Below are 23,783 nucleotides of genomic sequence, written 5' to 3'. Positions count from 1 at the left end.
ACTGCCTTCATGTTGAAACTGTCTTCTTAGGGTACATAATTTAAAAAGATATTCACTTGCACAACCTAAGAGTAAGTGCCTTGGTGTTAAGTTTGGCACTTTAGGTCCCTTCGTTGTTTCACCTTAGTCCTGACCCAGAGGCAAGACAGAAAAGAAAGCTGAATTCTTCAGTGGAGGAAGGTTCTCTGGGTAGGAATGTGAGGAGAATAAATATAGAAGAGATAGATAGAGTGGGCCATTGAATCATGAGTAATAGGAGTGAGCCCAGCCTAAAGGGACATGAGATCCACAACTTTTCCAGGCTGGTGAAGGGTTGGCAGGGAGCTAATTTTATTTGTAATTATCAGAAGTTGTCATAGGAACATGCAAATAATATGTGTGATTGTCAGATTGACAAGTAGGAGAGATGATTGTGGAAGACCTTTAGATGGAGAAGGTAGGGGGAAGGGGCTCTGGTGGTAAGGCCAAAGCCAAAAGAAGAGACTTGTAGTCATGGAGGGATAAGGACAGTACATAGGAAGACAACAATTGGGAGAGTAGAGACAGACAGAGTGTCAACATAAACCTTTGAGAAACAGAGACAAAGGGGAGGAAGTGAAGGAAACAGCAGAGAGGAGCTAAACTGACAACTCTAAAGAGGGACAGTGACAAAAATTACATGGAGAGAGAAACATTGGGGGCAAAGTAAATACCAAGAAAAGAGAAAGTGGGGGAGAAGCACAAAGAAATCATGAAGACAGAGTGTTAAGTGAGGGTGAATGAAAAAGTGGAGAGGGCAATGTGATGAAGGAGAGAGGAGACATTGAAATATTTAAAATTTGAGGGAGAGTCACTGGACAAGCTGCTGATACAGGAGGTTGTCCTCTTTAACAGTGAGTTTTCAGGATAAAGTGTCCCCACTTTTCAAAGTGACATTTGTAATCTGTTCAGATTAAATAAACCTCCCTTCAAACTGCTATGTCTTCTGTCAACATGTATAGCCATGACACCCAATCCATATGGCCGGATGATCTGTCTTCTCAGCTTATTCGTCTAAGAGCCTGAAGGACATCTCACTGGGATATCCTTCAGGAACCTCAGATTTAATGCTTCCAAAATGGATCTCATCATCTTCTTCCATGAAACCAGATCCTCTTCCTCCTCTTCTTTTGCCACTCCTCCCCCACCTTTTTTTTTTTTTGTTGTTAATTCTCATTTGAGGATACTTTTCCATTTATCTTTTAGAGAGAGTGGAAGAGAGAGGTAAAGACAAAGATAAACATTAATGTGAGATAAACACATCAATTGGTTGCCTCCTGCATGCTGGGACCAAGGCCCAGGCTGGGGAGGAACCTGCAACCAAGGTACGTGCCCTTGACTGGAATCAAACCCGGGACCCTTTGATCCGCAGGCGGAGGCTCTATCCACTGAGTCAAACCAGCTATGTCCACTTCCCTTTTTAGTAAAAGCGTCATTCCTGTCTAGTTTTCTTAAGCAGGAAACTCAGGAGGACTCCTCCCAAGTCCTCCTCTCCTTTAACCCTCATACCCCATCAGTCACCCAGCCCTGAGACTTGACCTTGGCAGTATTTTCAAACTGACCATTTCTCCATCGCAAATGCCATGATGCTAATCAGATCTCTGAAAACTTTCCTTTGACCATCAGCTGATGAAGGTAACGAAAGTGTGGATGTGTTCATGCCGTTGTCCTATCTAAACTCCAGTGATAGGACACTTGAGATTAAGTCACTCTCCTTCCTGAAGCTTCCAAAGCCACAGGCCATAGGATTCTCTCCTGTTTCTTTAGCCTCTGTTCTCTCACTCCAAGTCTTAGTCATGCTGACTTTCTTTATTTACTTGAATTGCCTTTGCCCATGCTCTGTCCTCTATTTAGGTCTATTTCCCTTCTCACTCCCTCCCTAAACTGGCAACCTCCTTGTTATATGACACTTTCTTCAAAAGCCATTTTCTGTTTCTAGGATGGGATTCATTCCTCTGTCTGTATGTTCTCAGAGCACTTTGTACTGGCTGTGGGATGACACTCACACTTCATCGTGATAATGCAGTTAGTTTGTGGCATCCATTGTAGACTGTGATTTTGAGCCAGGGACCTCATCTGTCTTGTACTTGCTGTGTCCCTGACCTGAGCATGGTGACTGGCACATAATAAGAGCTCAATTAAGTCCAGCCAGTGTGGTTCAGTGTTATGTCTTTTTTTAGAAATATATTTTATTGATTTTTTACAGAGAGGAAGAGAGAGGGATAGAGAGTTAGAAACATCGCTGAGAAAGAAACATCTATCAGCTGCCTCCTGTACGCCCCCTACTGGGGATGTGCCTGCAACCTAGGTACATGCCCTTGACCAGAATTGAACCTGGGACCCTTCAGTCTGCAGGCTGACTCTCTATCCACTGGGCCAAACCCATTAGGGCAGTGTTATGTCTTGACCTATGAACCAGGAAGTCATGGTTCAATTCCCATTAGAGCACATGCCCGGGTTGCAGGCTCGATCCCCAGTAGGAAGTGTGCAGGAGACTGCCAATCAATGGTTCTCTCTCATCACTGGTGTTTCTATCTCTCTCTCCCTTCCCCTTCCTCTCTTAAATAAATAACAATAATTTTTTAAAAAAATGCTCAATTAACATTTTTCAGGAAAGGAAAGTCCTCATGTTTCTGTGCTCTAAAGGGGATCAGATGTTTTGGCAAACATTACATTACTGATATATTTATAGGAAAACTTTACAAAATAGTTCTCAAAATTACATTTATATATGTGTGTAATAAGCTACCTTTGTGGAAAAGAGCCTAACTTACGAATAAACACAAATTCAGCCAAAATTATTATCAGTTAGTGAGTGAGACTAGCAGGTAAAGGGAAAAGAGAAAACCCAAAAGGTAGATTCAAGGTAAAAAGAAAAGCACTTGAGAAATGGATAAGGAAGACACAAATACAGAGGTAGGCAGTAGGTGAGAAGATGAGATTCCTCACGAGAGTGAGCCTCTCAAGGGACACGGGGAGAGTGGGAAGAAAGGGAGCTACAAGGCTCTTTGAGGGGGACAGAGGAAGATTCCTCCTGAATCCTTATTTTAGGGGCAGAGCTATACACACATGAAAGTCTAGCGCAATCTTGTGCTGTGGGTCTGATGGATATGCAGAAGACAATTTCATCGTGTCCCCCCGAGATGAACGAAGGAGGCCAGCAAGCAAGGCCAGCACGTGACCAAGTACCTGAAATAATTGGTAAGGCTGGCTAAGGGAGTCTGGCATGTGATGGCACTGTGTATGTCACAGCAGAGGTGACAGGAGGTGGCCGAGGGAGCACGGGGGTGGAGTGGGGTGAGGTGGTGGTGGTGCAAGAGAGGGAGACTGTGGTGCTTAGTGCAGGGAGCTTCTACCAGTGCGAGTGACTGAAGCACCAGGATTCCCTGGGAAGACAGACTGTCTGGTGCAGGGACATTCCTATCTAGAAATTCTGCAAGCTGCTGGGTCTTTCCTGGAGTCCCTTTATTATGGGGTTTTCTGCTGCCTCATGGGCCCCACACTGAGACTCCTTAGGGGTTTTGTTCCTTTGCGCAGTGATCAGCAGTGAATCCAATGGCCAGGAAGTGCCTCCAGAAGCCCAGAAATCAGCACCAAGATGTGGACCTGGTGAGGAGTGTGAGGATGGCCAGCCTCAGCCTGCAGAGCACCTGGCATCTGAATTCAGAGCTCCTGTTTCTTGACGTGATTTACTTTTAAAAAAAATAATAGTTTTTTAAAATTGATTTCAGAGAGAAGAAGAGAGAAAGTATCATCAGTGAGAGAGAAACATCAATCGGCTGCCTCCTGCACATCCCCTACTGGAAATTGAGCCCATAATCCAGGCATGTGCTCCGACTGGGAATTGAACCAGCGACCTCCTGGTGCGTGGATCGACCCTCAACCACCTGAGCCACACCAGCTGAGCTTGATACATTTCACTTTGAGTGCACTCCACAGACCATGGTTCACTTAATCCTGGGAACCCATTCTTGGGAAATGTGGGAGGCAAGGCTCTATTTATTGCACATGGGTTCATATGTTGACATCGGAATAGAAACAAGATAGCATGCCTATAATAAAAAATACGTATTTGGCCTTTGTCTCTAGTTCCTGGCACAGAGCTCCCCCAAACCCAAAGTTCACTCCTGCAAGTGTTCTCTGTTGTTTTCAGTACCAAATAAGTCAGGACTTGCTAGCTTGTGTGGTGACCATAAACAATGTTCAGTTCCACTGGCTTACACAAATAAGTTCACTTCTTGCTTACTCGAAGCCCACGGTGCATCTGGGAGCCCCTCTGAGGTGGCAGTAAGTACATGAACGAGGCTGTTTCAGTCTTTGGGCTCTGTCCTCTCAAAACCAGGCTTCCATAATCAACGTGGTAGGAGAGAGGGTGCATGGAGAATTCTCACTGCTCTCCTATGAATTAGTTTGCAAATGACACATGCCACCTCTGATCATAGCCCATTGGTAAGTGTATTAGTCAGTCCTAATGCAAGGAAATGGAAAAATTTGGAGGATATATGCAATATTTGGTGAACACTACTATCTCTGCTACAAATGAAAAATGATAGACTGGAAAAACCACCAATTCTAGATAATAATGATGCATCACTGAATCCCCCTAACCCAACAAAGCACACAAAAAGAAGTTAAAAGGGGGAAAAACCCCGAGTCAGAATTTAGACTGCAAGCCTAAGTGAAAAATATAACTTTTTTAGGAGCTAAAGTATTGAAAATAGAATATGCTACAAGAAAGAGCTTCAAGGATAAAATATTTTGCTTGGTGTGTGATGGAATTTATCCATTTTTCTAAATAACTGTAGTCCCAGAAAGAAAGTTTATTCTCTGGCAGGAACTCTGAACATTTTACATATTTAGGTGACCTCCTTTTACAGTTATGACATCAGTAAAGGAAGACAGAGCTGCAGACACGTTTATTTTTGAATCATCCCTAAATTATTCCATCAATTGTAAAAAGAAATGTTTTTTGATTAAATCGACCATGAGATAGAAATTGCATTTAACACCTAACCTGTTCTGCTAGGTCATTATGGCATTTCGGCCTCTAGAATTAGCTGCGGATTCTTGTTCAATAATCCTTTAAGGATATGGGTATTTTCCTTTTTCCATTAACTTGGAAAATAGACATTGGTCTCTTTGGGAAGGGCTAGGAAACGTGTCAACCTTGGTTTTCATGGCCTCCATTTGTTTTCGTTTCCATCAACTAGCTGAATGGACAATGAGAACTGCTGTCTTTTGCTTGAATTAACATGTTGAATACAGAATCCCTACTGTGTGTAGCCACGATGACACATTCATGTATTTCAGACATGATTTTGAACATTTGACATTTATAAATTCATTTAATCTTCAACATTTTCTATTCCAATAACAAAATCTTATTATTGAATGGTGACGTGGTGCATTGGAGCCAGCTGGAGACAATAATTCCTGAGGCTGAGGTACTTTTCTGAATGGTATAATGTAGTGGTTCTCAACCTTCTGGCCCTTTAAATACAGTTCCTCATGTGGTGACCCAACCATAAAATTATTTTCATTGCTACTTTATAACTGTAATGTTGCTACTGTTATGAGTCATAATGTAAATATCTGATATGCAAGATGGTCTTAGGTGACCCCTGTGAAAGGGTCATTCAACCCCCAAGGGGTTGCGATCCACAGGTTGAGAACCGCTGGTATAGTGTATACTCTGAACCAGCTATCAATATGTGGTATTCTTTTTCCTATAACCGGAATATTTTGGGTCTGAGAACCTGTCAAGCAAAGCTAAAAGATTTGACTGGTAAAGAAATGATGCACTCTTTTACTATTCAGACAGTTTGATACTTACATAGACAACAAAAGCAAAAAAAGCAAAGGTACTAGCTTCCCATGTCCTCTGTACCATAGGATGGTACCCAAACAAAAGGATTGTGGATGCCTTATGGTGTGACATGAGTGATGGTCCACATTCATGTTGCAGCCAGCAGTTGTATAGCCTCCAGCTGTGCCCTAAATAAAGCATCAGAAGGCTTCAGACCTCATCAGAACTTGGAATGAAAGGAGAGAGAGTCATGATAGCGTCTGGAAGATAAGGCGATGAATGGAAAATGGCTTTGTAGCAGCTCCTCACAAGTCTCCCATGCTCTCATGTTTTGGAAAAATCACCGGGCATTCTTCCAAGGCCTAAATCAGATCAGTTGCATTTAAGTCTTGCCTATGTGTGCCGTGTGGAGACATGCAAGGTCACCAGGATGTCATGGCAGAGCTATTCCCCAACAGAACCAAGAAGCGTCAGAGGTTTTAGTGCGTGAGGGACGCTTTTTTTTTTTTAAATCAGCTGTACCAATTAGGATTCTGACCCTATGAATTAAATGTTGAAAACAGTATGCTATGCTATGTGGGTAAAAGGCAAAAAAGTACTCAGAATGGTAATCAGTAACCAAACTATATAAATAACACTGGCTTTACCAAAATATATAAGTAACAGTAGTTTTCTATAACAGGCAACAATAAGTAAGAAACTGTAATAGGAAAAAGGTCACTTTCATAATAACAAGAATTAGTATAAAATACCTGACAGTAAAAAGAAAAAGCAAGAAATGAATAAGTTCTATGTGGGGAGGAGGAGAGGAGAGAAAACGTTACTAACAACATAATAATTTAAATAAATGGAAGCACATGATATGATTCTTTATAGAAAGACTCAATATTTTTATTGTAAATTTCACTCCAATTTATTTAATAAGAGATCTGGACAAAGCAATTTTACATTTTCTATTTAGAAAAATAAATGAGCTGAAATGACGACAAAATAAGTTTGAAAAAAGAAGTGTGATATGATTGTTTTCTCATATCATTAGGCAGAATGGTCAGCGGGACCACGTGCACTTGACCATGTACTGCTGGAGGCTCTGAAGGGGGAAACAGAAATGGACAAAAATCACAAAGTAATGGGCTCAGACTGAGAACTGTTCTTGCTGATTTACTGAATTCCAAAAATGTCTTTGAAGTTTTTCTCAAATTCGGCCTCTATTTGAATTCCCAGCATGATGAATTTCTGGCCCTGAAAAAACGAAGAGAAAAAGAATTAGCCATTGCCAATTACCCAAAGTTTCAGGTAATCAAGATCTTCATTTTAGGCCACCCTCAAATGTTAAGTGAGACTTCATCCAGTTAGGAATAGCTAATGTTCTCTGATAGCTTGATCATTTCTCTTTATCTGGAAGACAGAGAAACAAAAATAGTACTATCTTGCAGCCTAATTCTTTACCAAAAATTGATTGATTTAATTTGACAAAATAGAAGTTATTTGAGTTTTGAGCACAGCACATATTATTTGCAATAATATAGTAGTATGGAAATGTCTACAGTAAATTCATTGTGCCTTCCTCTTCCTTCATTCTCACCCCTTGAGGCAATCCTTGTTAATGTGTGTGTGTGTGTGTGTGTGTGTGTGTTAATCCTCACCGGAGGCTATTTTTTCGTTGATTTTTGTTGTTGTTGGTTTTTGGGAGAGTGGAAGCAAGAGGGAAAGACAGAGAAACATAGATGTGAGAGAAACACATTGATTGGTTGCCTCCTTCACGAGCCCTGACCAGACCCTGGGCCTGCAACTGAGGTACTTGCTCTTGACTGGAACTGAGCCTTGGACCTGTTGGTCCACAGGCTGACGCTGTATTCACTGAGCCAAACCGGCTAGGCTGCAGTGGTCTGCAAACTCATTAGTCAACAGAGCCAAATATCAACAGTACAACAATTGAAATTTCTTTTGAGAGCCAAATTTTTTAAACTTAAACTATATAGGTAGGTACATTGTAATTAACTTAATTAGGGTACTCCTAAGGCTTAGGAAGAGCCACACTCAAGGGGCCCAAGAGCCACATGTGGCTCGGGAACTGCAGTTTGCCTACCATGGGCTTGGGCCTTGTTAACTTTTTGACACAGCACTAGGGGATTTGGATATAAAGAAATCCAAGATTTTGAAATTTGAGAAATTTGATTTGGTATCTTCCTTTAGAGAAGAGAAACACTGGTTGCCTTTAAAAAGCACTTCTGTTTCCTGTGGACTAGATCTGCAGTCTACTGTTTTCTGGGAGAAAATCGGCTATCTAGCAGTGAGCAGACTCTGAGGTCCTAGGACAGTGTTTGCAATGATACCTCTGGTTGATTATTACATTTTCACCTCTGTAGACCACAGGGCTTTTAGAATCCTTCTTGAGTTTTTACTTGTGTGTGCTTGTCGCATGATGAGGAAAGTTGTAACATTTACCTGATATGAGAAGAGGAAAGGCAAAGTGACTTAATCGAAAGAAAAAGGGATGCAGGGACAGCCACTTACCTCATAAATTTTCCTGTGGTTCTGAAAGATGAGGCGCATGTCCTGCACAAACTCCTTCACTTGGAGGTACAACTTTGAAGCCAATGTTTCTCTGATTTTGTTTAACCACATGCACTTCGTCAGGCTCTGAGATCGCTTTTTACTCTGTGGATGAAAGTGCCAAAGGGCAGGCTATTGGCATGGTTCCAAGTCTACTTTCTATAGACTCTCACTGCTATGACTGTGTATGTCCCTCCCCCCACAAACTCAGATGTTGAAATTCTAACTCCCAATGTGATGGTATTAGGAGACGGGGCCTTTGGGAGATAATTAGGTCAGGAGGGTGGAGTGCTCATGAATGGGATTAATGCCCTTTGTAAGGGGACCCCAGAGAGCTCTCTCCCTGTTTCTACCATGTGAGGACACAACATGAAGTTGTCAGTCTGCAACCTGGAAGAGGGCTCTCATCAGAATCTGACCATACTGGTACTCAGATCTTGGACTTCCGGCCTCCAGAACTGTGAGAAACAAATTTCTGTGGTTGAAGCCACCCAGTCTGTGGTACTTTGTTATAGCAGCCTAAGCTGCTAGGGGCTGACTAAGCTGACTGAGACATCCATCAACAAGGCAATGATAATGGCAACTTGTACCTATTGCATTCATATCACAAATTTGACAAATGCCAGTTTTGGGCTTTGTTGCTATTACTTACATAATATGGTTTTTGGATAAAAAAGGAGCTTTTTGACCAGTGACAGACCTTCAAGAGGAGGAACTCACATTTCTGCAAAAGATAGAGGAGATCTTAAGTGAAAAGCAGCTTGGAGAGAATGAACTGCTCTGCATGTTCAGGCAGAATGCACAACGCCCAAACCCATGGACTCTGAAACAAACACAGAACGGGGATCTCCTTTGGATACAAATTTCGGTGTTAGGTGTGATCAAAGCACAGAGAAAGAAGCACAGATGCTTGCCTCGGGGCACCATTCCTCCAGCCCCTGCAAGACTGCTTCTTCTCTCAACTGAACAGAAAGGAGGAGGCTTCAGCTTCCCCTTGCAACTCACCAAGTACTCCTCATGCAGCATCTTCCTTTCTAGGATCTCTGACTCCTGATGACATGGCTGACTTTCTGGACACATTTTCTGAATAAACTTTATCTCGCAGAAGATGCAACTCCATGGGACCCTGAGAGGCAGGACATGAAGTGAGCAGGGCCGGGTTCTCTGTGAAACAGCCGTTGTTCCTGCAGCTGTTGAAGTCCTCAAAAGGACTGTTGGTTACCACCTTGAAGCCAACTTTTCTCTGGAAAACCCCTCTGCACTAGAGTCCCATTTAGACTCAATTACCAAAGACACCCCTCCCATAAGTAGACCGTTGAGTTAGGTGCCATAGTGGGTGATGGACTCTCATTCACCTCAACACTTAGGGTTTCTAATTGAGCCACTGTGAGTATGGTAACGATCCCTGTCTGCCACAGTTGTGTATTGGCAACCAGTACCATAAAGACCAAAGTATTGGGCCTTGATGAACCATCAGGCCAGAGGAAAAGTTGGAAACAAGCTCTTGTCTCCCAACTTTGCTGAATAAGCACAGAGCACAAGCCATGGGCATCCTCCCCTCTGGCATTGCCATATCTATACCTAGAAACTGTGCTGCAGAGACTTCTTGGAAAGGAACCCTACCAACAGAGTGTCAGAAATTCTATTTTCCTTGAGAGCCCTCTCTCCCAGGTTCTCTGTGCTGGGAGGCTCTCCACAATCAGGTGGAGACAATGATTCATCTTAGAGATATCATTTAGCTTCTCCCCAGGGCCACTTCAGTCCTTTCTCAGAGGCCCATTACAAATTAAGACGTACAAATTGTCAGTTATAAAAACAGTCATGGGGATGTAAAGTATAGCATAGGGAACATAGTAACATTATGTTAACTATGTATGGTGTCAGATGGGCACTACACTTATTGAGGACATCAACAGGTAAATTATATAAATGTCTATTGACTATGTTATACACCTGAAATGAATTATATAATGTTGCTTGTCAATTGTAATTGAAAAAAAGAAGCCCATTACACAGTGTCCATGGTTCAGGGATGGGGACTATCTGTGGGTTCAACAATAAAGTGGATCTGTCTTCTGCCTCTGCAGATTGCCTGACCGACCAGAGAGGTTTATGCCAAACCCCTTAGGTGGCACCACTGCCTGGGAGCTACCTGAGAGCAGCTGGGTTACGTTAGATTCCGCCCATTATGGAGGGCAATGCTCTGTCCTCATGGGGATACACACATTCCTGGTAGCCATCCTCTGCCCACACCACCACTTATAGATGCTTTACCAATCTCGATGTTAGCCTGCATACCATCACCTCTGACCAAGGATACATTTTACAGCAAAGGAAATGTAGCAGTGGACTCACCCTCAGAATTCATGAGTCTTATTATGGACCCTGTCACGCAGTGTCAGCTGATTTGGTGGACTGTGGGGATGCCTTCAGAGGACTCACCACAGCCCCAGCTTTGCCAGCTTTGAGATGTTCCCAAGGCAGGTGGTTTATGCTTCCAATTGGCAGCTAATGCACGGTGTCACCATCCCATCAAAGTGTATGGTTAGGGAACAAAGCAGAGGAGGTGGTGGTGACACCTCTTTCTATTCCCCCTAAAAACCACTTGAGGAATTTTCACTTCCCATGAATCTACTGCTGCCAGCACAGTTAAATAGCTCTGGATCATAATTCTGGATCCTGATACTTAAGGGCCCTGCTCCTTCTGCATCAAGACACATACAACCAGATAAACTTTGCAGGCTGAGTGTGCATGGTGGGAAGAGCTCTACCACAAGAAGGAAGGGTAAGAGGGGACCAAGTGTCACTAACCTGCCAGGATCAATATGACGGATGTGGCATGTCTCATGAAAGGATCTTGGACAAGTATCACAGCAAAATAGCGTTCCTCCTTTATGGCACATCTCACATATATTTGAGTTTTCTGGCTAGAAAGGGAGATAATGTAGAAATCACTGGGATCAGTGAGATTCCAGAAGGACAGTGAGATTTCACTGGACTCTAGAACACACAGATTTTGCTTGTACCAAGGTGAAACTTGTAATATTAAAGAATAACACTGAGCAGAGATATTTATTTATTCATTATTATTATTATTATTATTTTTTAATCTTTATTGTTCAGATTATTACATTTGTTCCTCTTTTTCCCCCCCCATAACTCCCCTCCTCTCAGTTCCCGCCCCACCCTCCGCCCTCACTCCCCACCCACTGTCCTCATCCATAGGTGCATGATTTTTGTCCAGTCTCTTCCCGAATCTACCACACCCCTTTCCCCCCCAAGAATAGTCAGTCCATTCCCTTTCTATGTTCCTGATTCTATTATAATCACCAGTTCATTCTGTTCATCAGATTATTTATTCACTTGATTCTTAGATTCACTTGTTGATAGATGCATATTTGTTGTTCATAATTTGTATCTTTACCTTTTTCTTCCTCTTCCTCTTCTTAAAGGATACCTTTCAGCATTTCATATAATCCTGGTTTGGTGGTGATGAACTCCTTTAGCTTTTCCTTATCTGTGAAGCTCTTTATCTGACCTTCAATTCTGAATGATAGCTTTGCTGGATAAAGTAATCTTGGTTGTAGGTTCTTGGTATTCATCACTTTGAATATTTCTTGCCATTCCCTTCTGGCCTGCAAAGTTTCTGTTGAGAAATCAGCTGACAGTCGTATGGGTATTCCCTTGTAGGTAACTGGGTTTCTTTCTCTTGCTGCTTTTAAGATTCTCTCTTTGTCTTTTGCTCTTGGCATTTTAATTATGATGTGTCTTGGTGTGGTCCTCTTTGGATTCCTTTTGTTTGGGGTTCTCCGCGCTTCTTGGACCTGTAAGTCCATTTCTTTCACCAGGTGGGGGAAGTTTTCTGTCATTATTTCTTCAAATAGGTTTTCAATATCTTGGTCTCTCTCATCTTCTGGCACCCCTATAATTCTGATGTTGTTACGCTTGAAGCTGTCCCAGAGGCTCCTTACACTATTCTCGCATTTTTGGATTCTTTTTTCATTTTGCTTTTCCCATTGGGTGTTTTTTGCTTCCTCGCATTTCAAATCATTGACTTGATTCTTGCGCTCCTCTGGTCTGCTGTCGGGAGTCTGTATAATATTCGTTATTTCAGTCCGTGTATGCTTAATTTCTAGTTGGTTCCCCAATATAACATCGAGGGTCTCATTAGATTTCTTGAGGATCTCACAACATTTATCGGCGGTCTCACCAGTCTTTTCGAGGGCCTTACTAAGTTTATCGGCAGCTTCTAGACAGTTCTTAAGAGACCTTAAAAGTGTGGTTCTGAACTCAATATCCTCCATTGACAGTTTTGTCCTGTTTCTTTGTCTCCGCATTTTTTATGCTTTCTTGGTACACACCCTAGTGGTCTTTGTGTGCAGTCTTGTTGCCTTTAAGCCTTGATTGATGTCGGCAATACCGGGGGTGAGTTGACCTCCAGGCTAACTGGCTATGAGAGTCCGCTGGGTCTGCAGTGGGAGGGCTTCTGTGCTGGATCTCTAAGGTGGTGCTAATCTAGCCTTTGCCTGAGGCTATCCGGCAAATGGTTCTGCGCAGGGCTTGGGCGGGGCGGGTCCCAGGGGATCTACAGGGTTGGCCGGAGCGAGCAGTTATGGCTGCTCTCAGTTCCTTCCCCAGGGGCTCTGCCTCTCAGAGTCCCAGCAATGGCTGCAAACCTCAGAGAGAAAGCTGCCTTCGAGTTCCGACCGAAGCCAGACAGTCCCACTTCTCCCGTTTGAGTCTTGCTCCCCAGAGACTCGCCCGGATCTGGAGCTCAGAGTCTGAAACTCCCTCCCGATTGAAAACAACAACCGCGCCCTCCGCCACCAGCCCGCTCCGCCCGCGCACTCCGCACCTGAGTATTTCACTTCAGCACTGCGCCTCCTCTGAGTCTGGGTATGATATTCTCTTTCCTCCTAGTTGTAGAATTTCCACTCAGCCAGCCTTCCTGTGGTTTTGGATGATGTCCGTTCTGTCCTTTAGTTATATCTCTGAAGTGGTTGTTCGAGGCAGCGATCTCCTGCGTTAACCTACGCCGCCATCTTGGTTTCCCTCCATTATTATTTTTTTATTGTCTAAAGTTTTACATATGTCTCCTTTTCCCTCAATCAACCCCCCCACCCCCCGCCCCCAAGCCATTCCCGCTCTGGACAAGCTCCTGCCACCCCAGTGTCTGTGTCCATTGGTTATGCTAATATGCATGCATACAAGTCCTTTGGTTGCTCTCTAACCCCCATGCCCTACCATTTGTCTCTAGATTGATCTATTCTTGTTTATCAAATTATTTAAATCATTATATTCCACATATGAGTGAGATCATGTGATATTTATCTTTCTCCGACAGGCTTATTTCGCTTGGCATAATGCTCTCTAGTTCCATCCATGTTGTTGCAAATGGTAAAAGTTCCTTCATTTTACAGAGCCATAGTATTCCATTGTGTAGATGTAGCACAGTTTTTGAATCCACTCATCTGATGACGGGCACTTAGGCTGTTTCCAAATCTTATCTATTGTGAATTGTGCTGCTATGAACATAGGGGTGCATATATCCTTTCTGATTGGTGTTTCTGGTTTCTTGGGATATATTCCTAGAAGTGGAATCACTGGGTCAAATGGGAGTTCCATCTTTAACTTTTTGAGGAAACTCCATACCGTCTTCCACAGTGGCTGCACCAGTCTGCATTCCCACCAGAAGTGCAGGAGGGTTCCTTTTTCTCCACATCCTCACCAGCACTTGTCATATGTTGATGATAGCTATTCTGACAGGTGTGAGATGGTATCTCATTGTCGTTTTGATTTGCATCTCTTGGATGATTAGTGACTTTGAGCATATTTTCATATGTCTCTGGGCCTTCTGTATGTCCTCTTTCGAAAAGTGTCTATTTAGATCCTTTCCCCATTTTTTGATTGGATCATTTATCTTCCTTGTGTTAAGTTGTATGAATTCTCTGTAAATTTTGGAGATTAAACCCTTATCTGAAATATCATTGGAAATATGTTCTCCCATGCAGTGGGCTTTCTTGTTGTTTTGTTGATTTTTTTTTTCTGTGCAGAAACTTTTTATTTTGATGTAGTCCCATTTTTTATTTTATTTTCTCCTTAGTCTACATTGCCCCAGGAGCTGTGTCTGTAAAGATATCTGAGTAGAGATTTTTAGAAGACATTTTGGTCTGCAGCGACGTTCAGGAGGAAGTGGCTATATTAGGTAAGGAAAGTTTTTCCTATGGAGACAGAGATTCGGCTCGCAAAAAAGAGGGTGAATTAAAGATAATCTGAGATATTTATTATTCCGTTGGAAAAATATGGTTCAGAAATACAGTGTCTTATCTGGTTGTTTATATTGTCCCATCAAAATTGACTCATCAAAGAGTGATTTACTGAGAATTTAATATGATGGAATAAACTCCTGAGATATCACTGCACCTCATTTTTTCAACCATAAGATCCCCATGAGTTTAAGAGCCTGGGAAGGTATTACTGGATGATGGATTCTGTGCCTGGAGGGACTCTGGGCCTGTGACAGTACCTCTTGGTTGGAGAGACCCTGGGCATAGATTATAGGTAAATGCCAGGCTAGACTGAGCTCTTTAGCTCTGAGAGGCTAGGGAAGATATCCTAACTCAGCTTGGCATGAAAGGTGTGGAGGTGCCATCTCTGAATGGCCAGAGAGTATGGTAATGACAACCATTGGGTTCATGGATGATATGGTGCTTTGTTCTATATAAGGAAGATGGAAGAACCTGCAAAACTGAATGATGCTGGGTCTTCCACAATTTTAATATGCAGGTCCTTCAGCCAGATTTACTTTCATTGAGTGAAATCAATAATTTGACAGTGTTTGCATCTAAGTATTGTGGAATGAAAAATACACAGTGAAGATGGTAGAAATTATAGACAAAAGTAAGAATTGGCCAAGGAATGAATCCATTGGGCTGTGAGAAAAATCATGTTTTTCTTTATTTTGTGTGTGGATGATAATCTATGTGGCAATAACATGTGAATCTCTACATATTACATTTCTATGTATGAGGGTAATGTGTCTGTGATGGAGAATTGTCCAGAAGTTTTTGGCTCCACCTGAGCAGATAGATAACTGTTTGAGGAGAACTCTGTGGTGGGGGAATGTCTCACCCAATGTGTTGGTAACAGCTCTACACTTAGATGAAAATATCTTGTCTACACAATGGGTTAGAAGGAGGAATTCACATTGTCGTGTGATAACGTAGGTACAAAATAATGCACAGACTTGAGGACTGGCTCACTCAGTGATGGGCGGTTGAGATGCTGGTGGGTGATGAGGAAGTGGGGAGGTGACAGGAAGTGCCATTCCACTTCTTCCTTCTAGAAACACTACGCTTTGTTCTCTGACTCTCTACTCCCTTGGATTTACCCCCATAAAACTCTGCCTCTTCTTGAAGGCTCCTCATTTAGAATGTTGGAATTCCTTGGTGCTCTGTCCTACATCCCCCACTCCTTCATGCTCCCATGACCATGCTTACCTTACTTACCCTTAGACTTTAAAACTTGTGTCTCTGGTCTCCTTCTGAGACCCTAAACCTCCACACTCTACTTTCCATCTTCTCCAGTTAGAAGTCTTTCATCAAGTCTAAAATCCACCCTGTCCCCAACTATATTCCTTGTCTTCCTGTCTGTAATCTGCTCCTCTTTTAGCTCCCGTCTCACCAAGGAACCCATAATTCACCCAGGAGCCCAGAATTGAAGACGGATTCTGCTTTTCTCCACACCTAGATATCCAATCCATCAACAGTGTTGCAAGTCCAAATTTTTAAATATCTCATCTCATTCTCAGTGCTTCTGTGATTTCCACTGCTACAAGAATGTAGAGGCCCTAATCGTAATACCATCTTATTAGGAAAAAAAAAAAAGGTCTGCTACTAAAGTTACAAATCATAACAGTCAGAATATCATCTCTGGGTCCAATGAGCTTGGGTGAATTGGACTATACCCCAGTTTGTACATTCTCTTCATTTATAAGTTTAATATAAGAAGAGATACAAAACTTACATACATGTATGAGGAAATTCTAAGCTGCAATGTGTCTCTTGCCCATGTTCTCCCTTTCAATAGGAAAACTTGTATAATGCCTCATTAGGGACATCCTTGGGCACATCCCCACATGGGCCTTGCTGACTCTGGCATGGGGCCATGTAATTGTTTATCCTTTTTGTCAGAACAAATGAGACTCATGGATGCTGACCACCTATTGTTAGGCTTTTGGGTCAAGGTTTCTGAACCTTAGGTATTGTTAGAATGAATTGATGTCCTTCCAGTCTGGAACAATGACTGCCTCAGTTTTTACCTCCAGCCCGGAGCAGAGAGGCCATGGACAAACTACCCAGTTTAATCCAAGGCATAATGACCTGAGAGGTGACACCACCAGCCTCTCTGAGTGTCCTAGGGCCCCCACCCACCCCATTAGTTATTTCCCCATGTTACACAATTGGGGAACACTCAGTACATTTCTCTGCAGGACTCATGACAGGATGTACACCTTGAACTCATCAGCCTGGTGAGGCCTATTCCTTCTGTCTGATGTATGAAACCATCTTATCACTGCCTGAACCATGGAGTGGATGTTTGAGATTTTCCTTCTCTTTCCTTCTGCTTTCTTTAAAATTCTGTTATCCTCTTGAATTTGTTCCCTACCCCTAATCGGCAGGCTAGTCCTGCCCATTTCTACTTCAAGACCCATCTCTAGAGACCCCAGTGGTTTAGAGCTCTGCCTCCCATACTAATGGGAAAATAGGAAGGTTTCCACCAAACAAATGGAAAGGATGCTTTCATATTGAGACACCCAACTTCAGAACCATCTACCTCGCATGGGTGATGCATCTGCTGTTCTTTACTCATCACACATCGCGACATGTTCTAATTGAGTGTGAGCATGCTTCAGGGAAAGACAGCATGACAGAGATAATGTATTGAAAAGGCCTAGATTATTCTGGGGTTACAGGTGGCAATACTTACATATGGGTCAATAATGTTATCACTGTGAGAATCTGGTACTATCTATAGAAAACAGAGAAAGATCGAGTGACAATATTGAATACGAGTTTTCATTAATCACACATTTGAGCATACTTTTTATGCAAAGGATTCATGCCTTCCCTTTGCTTTACATCTGCTTTTGTGAGTCTATATATCTAATTGGAGAATAAAAAACATTAAATTATGTGTCAGTGATGGTTTGGCACAATGCAAATTCCATTCTGTGGATCTTAGACCCAAGGTGGCTTTTGTGAAGCCATGTAGTGAGGGAGGCTGGCCCTGGTTTTCACAGATGCAGTGGGAACTTAAATGAGAGACTCAAACTGAGGACTCATCACCCACAGCCCCCAGTGACCTCAGGGCCCAGAGTCCTGGGTGCCAAAGAAATGTTTCTGCAGACTCCACGGCCTTCTGAAGCTCTCCTGGGATACAGCGCTAAAGATAAAATGGGTAAAAAGTCCCAGTTCTGCATCTTTTCTTGAAGGTGAGTACCTCTCCACTGTCTCCTGAATCCCAAGGGCTTGCATTGACCTTGGGTATCTGTGAAATGACTGGGCCTCCTTTCAGTCTGGGGCAATGACTACCTCAGCTCTTACATTTAGCTGGGGCAGAGAGGCCATAGAGAAACCACCCAGTGGACCCAAGGCATAATGACCAAAGAGGTGGCCATATAACTGCCTGCATCTCTGGGTGTCCTAGAACCCCACCCCACCCCATGAGTTATTCTTCCATGCTAGACAATGAAGTTGAAACAATCATATAAGGTCAGCTCTGTCTCATTATCTATTTTAAAGGATTAGTCTCACCTCTATCTCTTATGTTTTAATGCTTAAAGAAGTTCTGGTCTCTGACACTGTAATGTTTGAAAGCAGCAAGTACAAAAATCCCCATATTATAAATCAAATTTTACTAGAATTAATGAAGTTAGGAACCATAGAATAAGGCCAGAGAAATGGAAAATCCACAATATTATAGGTGAGATATAGGCAGAAAGTCATGCGATAATTACCTTTCTTGTTCTTGGCGGGTCTTGTAGATATTTTTTCTGAAAGAGAAATGAGATTAATGCTATGAGGAGTCTTTGTGTCCTCTTTATACTTCTGTACTTTTTCTACTGTTTTGAGCTTGGTATTTCCAGCTGCCTCCCAGATACATTACTATGCTACTTTATTGGTCCCCAGAGCCTAAGATGGCCTCCTCTGCCCCCCATTCCCTAATTTAAATTATTTTCCTGTGACCATATTACACAGTGGCAACTACTAGTGACAGAGTCAAGGCCACAATTAATGTCTACCTTCAAAGGGAGAAGAGTTCAGGCACTTAGAATTACACTGTGATAAACTGGTCAAGATAACACCGGAGTGGAATATTAGTAATAGCATGCATTGTGACCTGCGCAAAGGAAGTCATGATGGTTTTCTGAACATCGATAAAGCTTGGAGTTTGTGAACTATGACACTCCATCCTTAATGGAAGCCCTTTGTCATTAGGATACCTGAATCAGGTATTTCAGGGGATATCCACCGCAGCGCACACTCAGCCTCCAATTCTTGGACCTTCTGTGGTTTCCTTCAATTTCAAATTCCTTGAGGGTGAGCTCCTTCCCATCATTTGTCTTTATACACTTTGCTGAGATTCCTGTGAGACCGGGCAAGACAGGTTGAGCTCCCTTTGTTGCCAGGGAGTGTCCCTGACTGTGAAAACCCTAGAACTTGGCCTCTTACCACCCATTCTGGGCTTAGAATCAGCAACCCAGAAGAGCTGAGTTCCCTCTCAGGGGCCCCACAACAACCTGAAGGGCGGTGGTAGAAGGGACTTCCTGCCATGCGTGCACACTTTCCTTTACTGTGCAATGAGAAGGGCAATAATTATTACTAACATTTACTTTTAAAAAGTATTTAATTATATTCAAAAGAGAGAGAAAAAAGTATGACTCTTAAAAAAAAAAAAAAAGACCAGGATTCTTTCCCTTCCCTTCTCTGAGACTCAGGATAGAGCCAGGCTGAATTTCAGAGAGGGCAGATGAGGGCACATAGGTGGCCAAGTGGCAGCTGTCACCACAGCCACATCTGTGTAGTCTTGTGCAATGTTGATAATCCATTTAATGGCAGCAATTATTTCTCATATTTTGGATTCATGGCTATTTTATGTGGAAAGTAATTATGGAAATGTTATGTAGTAGGAGAAGTTAAATTACTCATATGCAATATAGTCCTAGGGCACACATTTATACTTGTTGGTGCCTAAAGAACTCTATTTTGGGAGAGGGAATCAATCCTGGCTGCCAAACATTTGTGCTGTACTTTAACAATTGTAATTTGCAAGTTATTTTATATCTGTTATTCCAATTTTTCCTCATAATAATATGGTGAAGCAAGTTTTATTACTATTCCCATTTTGTAGAGGAGGAGTTTAGGATGAGAGAGAAGAATGGCTTGGTCCAGTTGCAACAGACACTCTTGATATAGCTGAAACTCAAAGCCAGGTATCCTGATTCTAAAACCTGTGCTCCTGGCTAGCATAAGGTGGTACAGGTGCCCTAACCGGTTTAGCTCAGTGGGTAGAGCATCGGCCTGCCGACTGAAAGGTCCCAGGTTCTATTCTGGCCAAGGGCATGTACCTTGGTTGTGGGCACATCCCCAGTAGGAGGTGTGCAGGAGGCAGCTGATCGATGTTCCTCTCTCATTGATGTTTCTAACTCTATCCTTCTCCCTTCCGCTCTGTGAAAGATCAATAAAATATATTTTAAAAAAAGGTGGTACAGGTGTTGCAGGGAATGGGACTGTGAAGTTGTTGTTGTATTTCTCCAATGTGTACATTTCTACCTTGATATTGAAGCACTTGTTCTTGGGTTGGGTGCTGGATGGGCATTACAGGGACCTTTTCCTTGGGGGAAAGGAGAGATGGCCTGGTAGGCTAATGTTTATGAATTTGAAAAGTGAGGAAATGTAATCTTTCCTCCAGTCTATTTGAGATGCTGTGCAGAAAAGATCTAAGAGAGCAAACCTGAGACAACTACCTTTAGAAATGTCTGCTTCCAAGGCTGATCCTTGGCTGACATCTGAAAGCCTGGATTTTGGGAGGGGTCCCACCGTTCCCATGGGGCATGCGCTGAACACTTGCTTTCCTTCTGGAAGTCTGGAATTTTGGCAGATGCGAGGTAAAGTGTACCTATGTGGCTAACTCCTGGTAAAAACCCTGTGACTCCTAGGCCAGGGCAGCTTCCCTGATAGACAACATCTCACATGTGTTGTTATGAGTTGCTGCTGGAGAATTAAATGTGTCCTGTATGACTCCACTGGGAGAGGACCTTTGGAAACTGGCACCTATTGCCTTTGGACTTTGTCCCATGTGCTTTTGCCTTTGCTGATTTTGCTTTGTATCAACTTAATAAATCATAGCAATGAGTTAGACTATATGCTGAGTCCTGTGAATCCTCTTAGTAAATCACCAAGCGTTGGGATGGTCTCGGAGACCCTGACACAGGTGTCTAGCCTGTGAACAATATAATATCCACATGGATAGTTTCCAGTTGAAAAGCGTAGAAGACCAGGTAGCTTACCTTGTTTCATTTTCTCTTTATATAACATCCCCTTTGCTGGACCACAGGTCACAGGAAGTATAGAGCGTTTAAAGTTCATATGTTTATCTCTGGGAATTCTTAGACCTGCAAGGAAGCATTATTATTATTATTATTTTCATTTCACTTTCTTCTAACTGTGCCCTCATTCTTCTCACCCATCTTGAGAGCCTTCTTTTATAAATCAAAATGTAGTGGAGGGAGTTTCCCCATGAACAACATTTTTCTTTTATGGCAGGTTAGACACACAATGATAATGTCATCCTGCATTTCTGTTCTCTGAAATCATGCATAATAGCCTCATGTGAAGGACCTGAGTTCCCAAGCTTGTTGGCCACAACTACCTATTGCACATGATTTTTCTCCTGTTTTTAAGGAAGATTTCTAGCCATATTATTGCTTGGAATTATGTGGATGGAAAGAAAACCCCTCATCTTTTAGTTGTCTCCCCACCTGAGGCCCCACTGGGGGAACAGAGAACAGGATGACAGTGGGGAACTTAGCAGGAACAGTGTCTGCCTTCCCTCCTTGCTCTCTGCCTTGTTTCACTTCTCCTTCATGTGAACTTTCTGTATGGCTCTCACTCTGTGAGTCAGGGCAGGGTGCTCTCCGAAGAAACTGCAGATTGCCCAGGAAGAGGGCCTCTGTACAGCCTTGGGGTGGGGCACTGGCTCTGATTCTGCTGATGCAGTGGGTGAAAGTCTTTTAAAAAATATATTTTTATTGATTTCAGAGAAGAAGGGAGAAGGAGAGAGAGGAACATCACTGATGAAAGAGAATCATTGATATTGATAGGCTGCCTCCTGCATGTTCACCACTGAGGACTGAGCTCGCAACCTGGGCATGTACCCTGCCGAGGAATCGAACCATGACCTCTGGTTTATAGGTTGATGCTCAACCACTGAGCCACATCAGCCAGGCTGAAAGTCTTAAAATGAACTTTAGTAGCAGTCCTTCTGGCCAACATGGAGGGGGATCCATGAAAGATATACACGAGGGCTTCTGTCTGGGACGGGCAGGGTAGGTTGTCCCTGGTCCTTTCAGAGTCAGTTCTTTTAGAGCTGGAGAGGGCCTAGGGGACCACTCAGTTGAGTTCATCTGCCACTCACCCATTTACAGAGGAGGAAATTGAGGCAAAAAGAAGAAATGACAAGCAGAAATTACATAATAAAAGGAATGTTAGAAATTTGGACACAAGTCTTGTATTACTAGTAAGGGCCCCCCTTGGTGGGCAACCGATGGGTCTCTATGTGATCAAGAGAAGGGTCAACTAAACAGCATGTTAGTCACACACTTCATATTTTTCTCCTTAAAAGTTATCAGTGTAGTGAAGGGAGCCCTACCTAGGCCCAAGGAGGCTTGTGCTCTCTCACAGGTCAACTTATCAACATCAATAAAGTGGGTGTTATGAGCAACCTGTTGTATTGTTGAAATTGCCAAGGCTGATGACTACCCTGACGTTTGTTACTGGCTCTATAAGCCAATTAAGAAATTGATTGGTCACTCGGAAGAAAGGAGAGGGAGAGAGAGGAACATCACTGATGAAAGAGAATCATTGATATTGATAGGCTGCCTCCTGCATGTTCACCACTGAGGAATGAGCTTGCAACCTGGGCATGTAAAATTTAGATGCTTAATTACTAAAAGTATATTAATCACTTCTTTTTACCTCTTTTTCTGCTTCTTTTCAAAGGCCTGGTGTTGACTGCTTTTGTCCCTAGGGGGGAAAAATAACATAAATGTCTCTTGTTTATAAAATTGCATTGCAAATAGTAGTGTTTTAGAAAAACACCCCAGCTGTATTTCCAGTCAGAACGTTAGCAGTTCAGCAGACCTGGCCCTGCCATGGCCCCTGGGCCCTGGGTTCTGTTTGTGGATTCATTACCAAGTTACTTGTTTGCAGTGTTATCTTTCAATCCCTGATGAATTTTGGGATTGACTACATCTGATCTATTCCTCAACAGTTAGTATAATTACATAAAGTGATTAGGGAAATTCATTTGTTACTCAAAGCAAAGAATACAGCAGGAGAATTTAGATGTTTTGTAATTGAAAATGTATCCATCTTTAAAAATTTTACCTTTTGGTTTGCTTCTTTTCCTTGGGACTCTGTTATTCAGAGACTGCATTCTATCTCTGCCTCTGCTTCTCACTGAAAAAAATAAAAATAAAAACAGACACTGTGAGAAGTCACATTGTCTATAATACTGCTTTTTAAACATTCCATTTTACTGTAACTTTTCAAGAGCCCAACATATAAAGAGAAATATATAACCCATAGCCTTATATTTAGCAAGCCTTAAATGTTTAAGCAAGTTTAATTTTAGATTTCATTTTCTTTACCCTCACATTAATCCTAATTTATTTATACCGACATTAATTATAAAAAGAATTTAAGACAGAGTTTAATTTGCATCTCAAGGAACACTGAGAATAATGATGATAGCTAACAGTTAACACATGCTTATTAGGTGCCATACATGAATATATATATTCATGTATGGAACATAATCCTATCTAATAATAGACAAACATGGTAATTGACCATACCTTTGCTACGCCTCACATTGGCTAATCAGCGTGGTATGCAAATTAACCCAACCAAGATGGCGGCCGGCAGCCATGCAGCTGAAGTGAGCAGGAGGCTTGCTTGCTCCAGTGATGGAGGAAGCCAAGTTTCCCCGCCTGCCACGGCCCAGCTCTGAGCCCGAAAGCAACAAAGTTTCAATTATAGAAGCTAAACAAACCCCAGATACTTGCTTTCAGCAGGCCATGCCTCAGAGCTGGAGTGAGCAGGAGCCTGGCTCTCAGCTC

At 42.5% G+C, this 23,783-nt stretch overlaps 2 protein-coding genes across 18 annotated transcripts in view; one reads left to right on the top strand and one right to left on the bottom strand.

Moving 5' to 3' along the window:
• The window catches only part of LOC132238330 (nuclear body protein SP140-like protein), a 126,938-nt gene that overhangs the window by 9,652 nt on the left and 93,503 nt on the right, over positions 1-23,783 (top strand). For 2 of the 5 annotated variants that reach the window (XM_059703488.1, XM_059703487.1), the window contains exons 5-6: positions 3,070-3,219; positions 3,535-4,094. The exons of 1 other annotated variant lie outside the window; for it this stretch is intronic. In XM_059703488.1, coding sequence (XP_059559471.1) covers positions 3,070-3,219; positions 3,535-3,701 — 317 coding nt within the window. In that variant the 3' untranslated portion in view covers positions 3,702-4,094. Of the gene's footprint in view, positions 1-3,069; positions 3,220-3,534; positions 4,095-23,783 lie in introns of those variants that run through there. 2 more of the 5 variants (XM_059703489.1, XM_059703491.1) reach the window with 2 other exon arrangements.
• Positions 6,691-23,783, bottom strand: part of SP100 (SP100 nuclear antigen) — a 62,964-nt gene continuing 45,871 nt past the window's right edge. For 11 of the 13 annotated variants that reach the window (XM_059703460.1, XM_059703461.1, XM_059703464.1 and 8 more), the window contains 11 exons: positions 23,050-23,121; positions 22,639-22,686; positions 20,952-21,056; positions 18,885-19,027; positions 18,399-18,434; positions 17,369-17,410; positions 11,192-11,307; positions 9,386-9,506; positions 9,033-9,104; positions 8,342-8,485; positions 6,691-7,066 (listed from right to left, as the gene is read on the bottom strand). In XM_059703460.1, the coding sequence (XP_059559443.1) occupies positions 6,986-7,066; positions 8,342-8,485; positions 9,033-9,104; positions 9,386-9,506; positions 11,192-11,307; positions 17,369-17,410; positions 18,399-18,434; positions 18,885-19,027; positions 20,952-21,056; positions 22,639-22,686; positions 23,050-23,121 (980 nt within the window). In that variant the 3' untranslated portion in view covers positions 6,691-6,985. Of the gene's footprint in view, positions 7,067-8,341; positions 8,486-9,032; positions 9,105-9,385; positions 9,507-11,191; positions 11,308-14,415; positions 14,622-17,368; positions 17,411-18,398; positions 18,435-18,884; positions 19,028-20,951; positions 21,057-22,638; positions 22,687-23,049; positions 23,122-23,783 lie in introns of those variants that run through there. The other 2 variants (XM_059703473.1, XM_059703472.1) reach the window with 2 other exon arrangements.

Source organism: Myotis daubentonii, chromosome 7 (genome assembly GCF_963259705.1).
Source record: "Myotis daubentonii chromosome 7, mMyoDau2.1, whole genome shotgun sequence".
In the NCBI taxonomy this organism is placed as follows: domain Eukaryota; kingdom Metazoa; phylum Chordata; class Mammalia; order Chiroptera; family Vespertilionidae; genus Myotis; species Myotis daubentonii.
This window is presented reverse-complemented; position numbering and strand designations above follow the sequence as displayed.